We start from the raw sequence: 8665 nt of genomic DNA, 5'->3' as shown, positions 1-8665 counted from the left end.
TCGAATTTGTGTGGCGTTGACAGCAACCGGGCTTACTGCAGATCTTTGCGCAAATCCGGCCCGCGTCCATCTTTTTCTACCCTTCTTTGCCAGACAATCATCGTTATTCGTCAGCCTCCGAATCTCGGCGACAGCCCGTAAGAACAGCTGATGATTCCGACGACGAACTGTGCAGTGGGAAGCAGCAACTTGGAGGAAAGGGCCGATCTTTATGCACCTGACAACTTCCATCTACGCTTGATAGTAAGCAGCAGTCCAATGCGCCATGGACGATTTCATGGAGCCAGAGAACATGGACAGCGCGGCGGAGAGCGCCATTGAAGGCCTTGAGCAGCCGGAACTTTCTCGGAGGCCTGGCGTTGCCTTTCCAGCTGGCAATTCCGACTTCCGCGCAGTACGGAACCGCTGCATGCAGGCTTGTCGGATATTCAACGAGACTCCAGAAGATGCTCCCCCGGTCGTGAGGAGCCGTCTGTGGCTTGAGTGAGTTAAACTACCGAAACTACCTCTCCCGCGGCCAAGCAACAAGGCGCAAACAAGACCCAGTGAGCGACACGAGTACTGATACATCATCCAGCATTATACGGCCAGTGCGCGACCGAAGCAACGACGGCACTCCTATCACGCATGACGAAGCGCTCAGCAATCCGTGCAAAAAAGGAAAAGCGCAAACTCCATTCGTAAAACCCCCATTCTTTGCTGACTACGGCTTGCGGCTGGCCGTCGGCGGTTCGACCTTTATCAACCGAGGGTGCATGATCATGGACACGCCCGTGGCAGATATCACCATCGGCAGAGATTGCAACATTGGACCCAACTGCGTTCTTGTCGGCGTAAGCCATGAAATGCAACCCCAGGCGCGTTTAGCAGAGCCTGTGAGCATCGGTCGGCCGATTACCATTGGGGATAACGTGTGGATAGGTGCCAATGTAACCATCCTGTAAGTTCAAACTGTCGGACCATGTGGCCATTTTTGCCAGTCCACTCCCACCAACCCATTTCCCGGTACGGCACAGACGTGCCTCTTTCCGATTGGCTCCTTACTGATTGATCACCGTGCTGGCTCCTGTTCTAGGGACGGGATTACAATCGGGGACGGCGCTGTGATTGGCGCTGGAAGTGTTGTGACCAAGAACATACCGTCAATGACGTTGGCGCATGGCGTGCCGGCCCGCATCATCCAATCACTTGAAAATATGGAACCAACCATGGTGAGCGATACCGTCACCACGCTAGGGGGCGCACTCGCGCATAACCGCAATCTCTGCCGCAAAGACCTCGAGATGGAGATTAATGCCCTCGACGGACTTTCGAGGGGGTCGCGGGTGCCGAGACACGCCCAGCCGCAGCGCCATGAGCCCCCGATTCTCCGGGATCAGCGGGCGTCCTGGAGAATGCTCTGTCAGTCCGAGACCATGGCTGCGGTTGCTCTTACGGCCATGCTCTTCGCCCTGATGAACAGCATGTTTTCTCTTTTTTTGTTACTGGGCGCGAATTGATTGGCCGTTGGACTTTCGACGAAGCTTCACGAGCGAGGCACAACTGGTAACCGTGAGCGAATGTTGTTTACCGTCAAAATTTGGGCTGGATATGGGCTCTGGCAACGAAGAGTAGGGTGGTGATGTATTCTTCTTTCGATTATCTGGTCTGGTTTTGAACCAGGTATTACTCGTTTTGAATGTGGGAGTCGTGCGAGAAGCTTGCCGGAGTTTGGGGGTAAATAAAGCGACAACTTGTACGTGAGGAGAAAAAAGCAGTTCTTATCTGGGGGGGTCGGTGTTTGGCGATTTTGTCTGCCTGGAACTGTTGGAACTAATTCGAAGCCCCGTGGTGCCGTATTCCTTTGAGAGGGGATGGATGTTGTTTTCGTGGATTCGGGGTTTCGAGTTGGAGCGGCTTCCGCACAGGGTTGTTGCTTTTGCACAGGGTTGTTGCTTTTGCACCAGGTTGTTGCTTTTGTCATTTGATCTGCTCCCCTTTGCTGAAACCTGGGCCAAGTTCAAGAGTTAAGAATGGATGACGGAGGAATAGGCATGATTAATAACCATGAAAATACGTAGCAGCTCTCGAAGTCTTGGCAATCGATGGCGGTTGGATCATCGCGGCGCGTAGAGAACCTTGAAAATCAGAATTTAGTGCTGACAGAACTTCCCCACGGGCGGCCCACTAGGGCCATGATCTACAGACCGGTCGTCCTAGCCTCTCTCCCGTGTTGCCTAGGTAGGTAAGGTAGTGGCTTTTTAGAGAGGTACTGAGATGCAGGTCGCCGGGTCGAGCAATCGGGACGTCGAATCGTTAACAGGGCGGTAGTATGTAATGCGAAATCCAACGTGAGCGAGTGGCCCGGTTAGCGGTCCCTTGGTTAGCTAGCAATTGCACAAAAGATGCCAAGAGTACAACGCCACCGCATAATTACAGTGGGGAAGCGTCCAAGTAGCTCGCAGGGCCCCCATGCAAAGCGGGAAGGCCGAATTTGGCTAGATTGGGCACCTATCCGGACCCTTGATGCCTTACGTGATGCCTCTCCCCGCCGAATCTTTCATGTTTTCGTCGTCTTGCGCCCTGAACCTTTGTTCATGAAGTAAACAAGCCTTGATCTCTGTGTTGTTCTTCAAGCCCGCGCAACAACCGTACGAAGCTCTCACCAAGTCCTCACGATGCGGCAAGTAGGCCGACATCCTTCCCCTGACTGGCCCTCCGCCTCGGAGTCCTCGGCTGACGACAACGTCAGCTAGGCCGGAGACCCGGCGTCGTCGTACGAAGACGACCTTTCCGACCGTGCAGAGAATGACGATGCCGATTTGCCGAGCCAACTGCCGCAAGAGGCTCTCCCGATTCGGGAATCCCCTCAGCGGCCTAGAAAGCGGACTGCTCCGGGAGCAACAGACAGTCCGGCAGACAGTCAAGCCGGGGGCGGTAGTCAGGCCGGCGCAAGGTCGAAGAAGGCACGCTTCACGTGGACTCTTGAGCTCAGCTACGAATTGATCGAGGAGATCCACATCTCGTAGTCGCAAGGGAGGCTTATAACCACCAATCCCGGCGCCAAAGGAGGTGGTTTTCTTCATAGTGAATACGAATCCTGGGCGAGGGAAATAAACAAGCGGACCCTGGGTGCCAACCTATTATATTCACAGTGTCAGGATGCCTGGAATATCCTCAAGGAGAAGTGGGAGCAGGTGAAGTGGCTGTTGGAGGAGCGCTCAGGTGCTTCCTTCAGTGAAGAGACCGGAAGGGTCTATGCAAGCGATGACGATTGGGCGCATTTGGAGTCGAATTTCGGTCGAGACAGTCGGTGGATGAAGTCCAGTGCCTTTGTGCTAGGAAATTCGAATGCGAAGGACCTCGTGGATGAAATTCTCAGCAGCGAAAAAGCCACTGGTTCCCATGCGCGTACCGCCGAGGAATGCTTGGCCAGGATGAAGAAAAAATCGCCCGAAGAAAGGAAGGCTCTCGCGACCATTAGTATTGACAGTTCATCTTCGGCTTCATCGTCAAGCGAGGACGAAAGTCGGGGTCCTTATCGGCGGCGACCACTTACCCAGGCACAAGGGACTGCTCTGTTGGCTGAGGCGATTGAGATGGGGGCCAAAGAGCTAGGAAATAAAAGGCCAGTTGGCGCCTCGAGAAGGCCATTAAGAATTTCCAGGTAAAATTGCTACGGGGTTTGTCGCCGGACACGACGATGGATGTGATGGATATACTGCAGGACCCAATAAAAGCCGTGGCGTGGAATAGTACAAAGAATTCTTTGAGGCCGGTAAGGGTAGAAAGGTTCGTGAGGGAAATAAAGCAGCGGCGCGAGCAACAGGGTGGTAGGCAGGTCCAGGAGTAATAAAAAGTCGTGATCTTTTTCGTGGTGGTTAGGTAGGAAGGTATAGGCGTAAGGAGTGTCTCGCCGTTTCCGACTCCTATTTACCCTGGACCACTGATCAAAGGTCTTGACGGCGGCTCGGCGCCGAATTTCTAATGAGGATCTCCCAGCCACAGTCCGGTCGGCCCTGAGCTTCGCTGCGCTAAGGAAAAGACTCTCTGACTCCGTAATGCCTTCATCGAACTGCCGCTGGCGATGGATAAAATTGTACAGGCATGTACAAGCATATACCAGATGAATCTATGCATCGATCGAGTACTCCGGCGCCGACTCCCTAATCAGCTTCGACCTTCTCTTCAACCAATCGAATACCTGCTCGACCTTCTCTTCAACTAACCAAATACCTGCTCGACCTTCTCTTCAACCAACAAAATACCTGCTCGACCTTCACACGCATCGACTATGCCGTAGGTTGTACAGCTCCTTCCGTGTTACCGGTTTATTTGGCGCCTCTCGCCAGTCCTGCCGAGTCCTGAAGAAAGGTACGACGACTCCGCGCCTCATGCCGAAGCCCGCATCAGCGAGGTAATACCTTTTCGGTGGAATCTTGAGCCCTTTAGTGACAGCCAGGATAAGTAGTCGCGAGTCATTCGTCGAGCCCTCGGCGCCGGCGAGTACACATGAGGAGGAACCGTCGAAGTTGGTCTTAACCGGTCTGCAGATTAGGGCCTAGGTAAGACCCCGCTTGGTAGGGCAATGCCACACCCCGGCGGCCGAGTTTTGGCGCATTTTCGGGCTCTCGTCTTTCGGGCACGCTGACAGCATCCGGATTTCAGGGCGCGAAGGACAGGATGGGAACCTAAGGTAGGTGGCAATGCATCCTCACGGCGCACGGATGTCATCCATGACACGCGACCCCCATTCGTGCTGTTGAGCTCGTTTGGTGAGTGATGATTCCTTGCTGATCACCTTGCTCCTTCGCAATTTCCTCATTCCGTTCCCTTGTGATTTGCTTTGGAGGTTGGCGGTTAGGGATGGTGATGGTGATTGCGGCCTCTGGGTGGTGGTGGTTTGTAAAGGAGGAAACAGACCACGCCTGGACAAAAACAGCGGAAAAAAAAACAGGAAAGTTAGTAGCAAAAACTGCAGACAAAGGTGTCGTTAGAGTTAGAATTCCTGAGAAAATATTGTGAAGAGAGGTAGTGCTGTAGAAAGAAAGAGGGACGGAGGAGTGTTTATCGCTGGGCGCATAGAAAACAGGATGGAAGGTGTGCTCGGTTCCCCTGCTTGAAACAGGGGTTAGAAGACGATGGCGGCGATGTCGGGGGCACGAAGCCAAAGAGGAGTGCAGGTAATATATCAGCAAAGCTCGGTCTTCCGTATCTACATAAATATGACCGCCCATACCCATAGCCGGACACGTGGGCGGCAACTTCGTGTCGGCCATGCCGTGTATGAGGACAAGATGCGGCTGATTAGAATGCATAGCCGATCACCCACACAACTCACTAGGAGGCGCGAGAGGGAGGCGCGAGCGGGAGGCACCGACGATTCAACTCGCGTGTGCGTCTCACAAATACGGGCACTATTATACGCACCTCGAGTAAGAACTCGCCGCGCGCACGGCACATCTCGTGTGCCGTTGCGCAAGTGCTCGTGCCGTTGCGCAAGTGCTCGTGCCGTTGCGCAAGTGCTCGTACCCGGGAGCATTGTAATGCGGGAAGGGCTGGAAAGCTGTCCGAGTTGGGTTGTGCATGACGGGGATGCCATGGTATTGGTGTCGGCCGCATTCCTCATCGGGAGCCAACCAGGAATGAGGTGATTACCTATGTCCTGCTCGGCACGTCAAGCAGCCGCTCTCGGAGTTCCCCAAAGTATCTTCGAAACGGTCCCTTGTGTCCCTTTGACACTGTGGAAATGAGCGCCGAGAAGTTTCGGAAATAAACCCCCGCCTCAGTGTTGCTCACTCACTGAGCCGTCTAGGCTAGGTACCCTCAACGCACTCGGCGGAGGATTATTCGCGGGATCATGTGCGCCTCGTGAGCGAGTAAGAGCCTGGAAAGTGGCAGTCTCTTGTGGTGGAGAGTAATGCGCCCTAGCAATCCTTTCCGGACTCTCGACATGAATTGGAGGCCCGGGAGCGGGAACCCAATTTCCAAAATTGCCCCCCAGCTGCCATGTCCGAAAAAAGCCATCCTACCCAAAACAGGTACAACAGGTACAACCATCTTACCGGGTCAAGGGGCTTGCTTACTAGATGACAGAGACCTGTCGTGTTTCGCCTCGGATGGGGGGAATTGTCTGGGGGGAATTGTCTGGGGGGAATTGTCTTGGGGAATTCTCTTGGGGGAATTGTCTGGGGGAATTGTCTGGGGGGAATTGTCTGGGGAAAAGGGTGTTGGCGATTATTGGGACGCGTCATTAAAGAACTAAAAATATCCTCATCAATCACAGCAAATAATGATCTCTGAGCAATCGTCGATCTGAAAATGGGGGAGGGGAGGGGGCGCGGGTTGAAGGTCGTGTTTCGAAACTGCGAAGCCGCTTCTCATTGTCACACAGTAATGTTGGCGACGACGGCCCGGGATGCTGCCGTTATAATACCATCCCGATCAGGTCTGTGAGGCCGACCACGGAGCACTTCGCGAGAAGAGCCAGATAGTAATCCCAAGATCGCCCGCGGCTGTGCCTTGCACGTTCCCGGGTGTTGCACTCGCTGTCGGCTAAGTGGTTTGTTATCGTGATAGCGCTGTTGTAAACTCAAATCCGTCAGACTTGAGTGCGGCAAAACGACGGCACAGCATAAGTTGCGGAATTGGCACAGCACAAGTTGCGGAATCGTGGTTGGCGTCCTCGCCAATAACCCTTCGATCATTATCAGGGCTGGCGGGACTAGAGCCAGCTATGTTAGCACCTAGCCGCGCCCTGACGCAGCGTGTTTGACGTGATGCAAATTCCCCGTCATATTTCCTGGCACGAAACCACGCTGGGAGAGACAATCACTAATACGAGAATCACAATTCGAAATTTCACGCCACGGGAGTAGAGTTTTGTTTATTCATGGGGAGGGCAAAACGGACCATGTAAGCTACCACCTGTGGCGTGGCTCGGTCCTTCCGAGGATGGGAAATTCTGGTTGAGCAGCGCCGTAAGGAGTGAGGTTTAGTTCCCGAATTGAAACTGTTAGATTAGTGAACTGGTATCCCTCTCACTGCGCCGTGGCAAAGAGCACGCGGCCAGGTTGTGTGTTGATGTTGTTTTCACTCCCACTGTTGGCCCAGTTGGGGCGGCTGGCCGCCGTTCGTTGCGTCCGAAGATGGGCACATGACAAGCTTCGTCATGAAATTCACGGCCGTTTTTCTATAAGAGCAGCGTCGTTCTGGCGGTTCTAGACGTCACAGAAGCACCATCATTCAAATCCCCATCCTGTCAACACTTAATCCACTTCGCTCCATCGTTCAAATCCCAATCCTGTCACCACTTAATCCACTTCGCTCCATCGTTCAAATCCCCATCCTGTCACCACTTAATCCCCTTTGCTCCATTCCGTATATCTTCAGCATTCACCAACATCTCCTGTAGACCATCTACGCACCGATCCCACCTGTGGCCACCTTTCTCCCCGTCCGCCGTATCTCTACATCTCCACAATGTCGGCCCTCTATCCCCAGCCATCGACAACCGGGATTCCGCATCCGGCCCCGGGATTCTACACCGAGGTCCGCATGCACATGCAATACCAAATGTACCCCGTGGAACCCAGGCGCCCCGATCACTCCCTGTACACGACGGCCATGACAGATTGCACCGTCGTCGCCACGTTCAACACCGTCACCCGCCAACGCACCATGTGCCACGTTGCTGGGGGCAACATGAGCGATGGCTTCGTGCATACTCTAGCCACGCAGTTCATTGACGCCAACACCATCGTCATCATCGCCAGCGGCACGTCGCCCAGCCACTCGGGGTTCGTGGACGAGTTCAGGAACGCGGTCCAGAGGATAGCCGAGGGGATGCATCGCGTCGGACGCGGCAGCGTCCTCTCCAGAGCCGATAATTCGAGCGGGAGACCCAGGCCGACACCCGGCGCCAGGTTCTGGATGTACCACACCTCCCGCCTCCCCCACAGCGTTGACGGTAGCTCCTTCATTCTCCGACCCGATGGCGTGTTTGGACGCGAGGGCAGCGGCCCCGTCCTCCTCTGCGCTACCACTCTCTCGGGCTCTCAATCGCTCCCCATTTAACAGGGTGTATCACCAAGAACGAACGGGGGCCGGACGGCAGGCCAGAGGTCCTTGAGAGTCGGTGATGTGCAGGCGTGGAAGCACCCGGGCAGCAGACTACCTGGGTGAGCGAGGAAATCCCGTGAGCTGGATCTCTCGGGAGGCAGAGCTTGGAAAAGGCAACGGACATGCAAATACTTCCCATTTGGTGAGGATGGGCCTCCACAAACAGGGGCTGGGACCCTGGGAAGCTGTGGTAGCTGAACTTTCCACTCGGTGATGAGGCGGGCTCGATCAACAGGGGCTGGACCCCTCCGTGATGAGGCTGGGACTCGATCAACAGGGGCTGGACCCTGGGAAGTTGTGGAAGCTGAACTTTCCACTCGGTGATGAGGCTGGGGCTCGATCAACAGGGGCTGGACCCCTCGGTGATGAGGCTGGGGCTCGATCAACAGGGGCTGGACCCTGGGAAGTTGTGGAAGCTGAACTTTCCACTCGGTGATGAGGCTGGGGCTCGATCAACAGGGGCTGGACCCCTCGGTGATGAGGCTGGGGCTCGATCAGCAGGGGCTGGACCCTCGGAGTGGTGTCAGAGAGACGTTACTACTTTCGGCATGGTCTAGGGAGCCCG

General features: G+C 54.9%; 2 protein-coding genes across 2 annotated transcripts; both read left to right on the top strand.

Annotated features, from left to right (window-relative positions):
• On the top strand, positions 1-1460 carry B0T26DRAFT_368020 (trimeric LpxA-like protein). Its single transcript, XM_060434653.1, has 4 exons — positions 1-483; positions 578-940; positions 1076-1145; positions 1229-1460. The coding sequence occupies exons 1-4, from the start codon at positions 266-268 to the stop codon at positions 1253-1255; spliced, it is 678 nt and encodes a 225-aa protein (XP_060294981.1). The 5' UTR covers positions 1-265; the 3' UTR covers positions 1256-1460.
• Positions 1461-7461: 6001 nt separating this feature from the next.
• Positions 7462-8055, top strand: B0T26DRAFT_753747 (uncharacterized protein; the record flags this gene model as incomplete). The annotated part of the gene is made up of 1 exon (XM_060445743.1): positions 7462-8055. The coding sequence occupies one exon, from the start codon at positions 7462-7464 to the stop codon at positions 8053-8055; it is 594 nt and encodes a 197-aa protein (XP_060294980.1).
• Between the last annotated feature and the right edge of the window lie 610 nt (positions 8056-8665).

Source organism: Lasiosphaeria miniovina (assembly GCF_030549165.1).
Source record: "Lasiosphaeria miniovina strain SMH2392-1A chromosome Unknown B0T26scaffold_5, whole genome shotgun sequence".
Classification (NCBI taxonomy): domain Eukaryota; kingdom Fungi; phylum Ascomycota; class Sordariomycetes; order Sordariales; family Lasiosphaeriaceae; genus Lasiosphaeria; species Lasiosphaeria miniovina.
This window is presented reverse-complemented; position numbering and strand designations above follow the sequence as displayed.

What these genes read in the sequence shown, in the direction of transcription:
- B0T26DRAFT_368020 (XM_060434653.1), top strand. Translation starts at nt 266, where the DNA reads ATGGACGATTTCATGGAGCCAGAGAACATGGACAGCGCGGCGGAGAGC. An exon ending in AGGAGCCGTCTGTGGCTTGA is followed by an intron (nt 484 to 577) that starts GTGAGTTAAACT and finishes TACATCATCCAG; the next exon opens with CATTATACGGCCAGTGCGCG. An exon ending in GGTGCCAATGTAACCATCCT is followed by an intron (nt 941 to 1,075) that starts GTAAGTTCAAAC and finishes CTCCTGTTCTAG; the next exon opens with GGACGGGATTACAATCGGGG.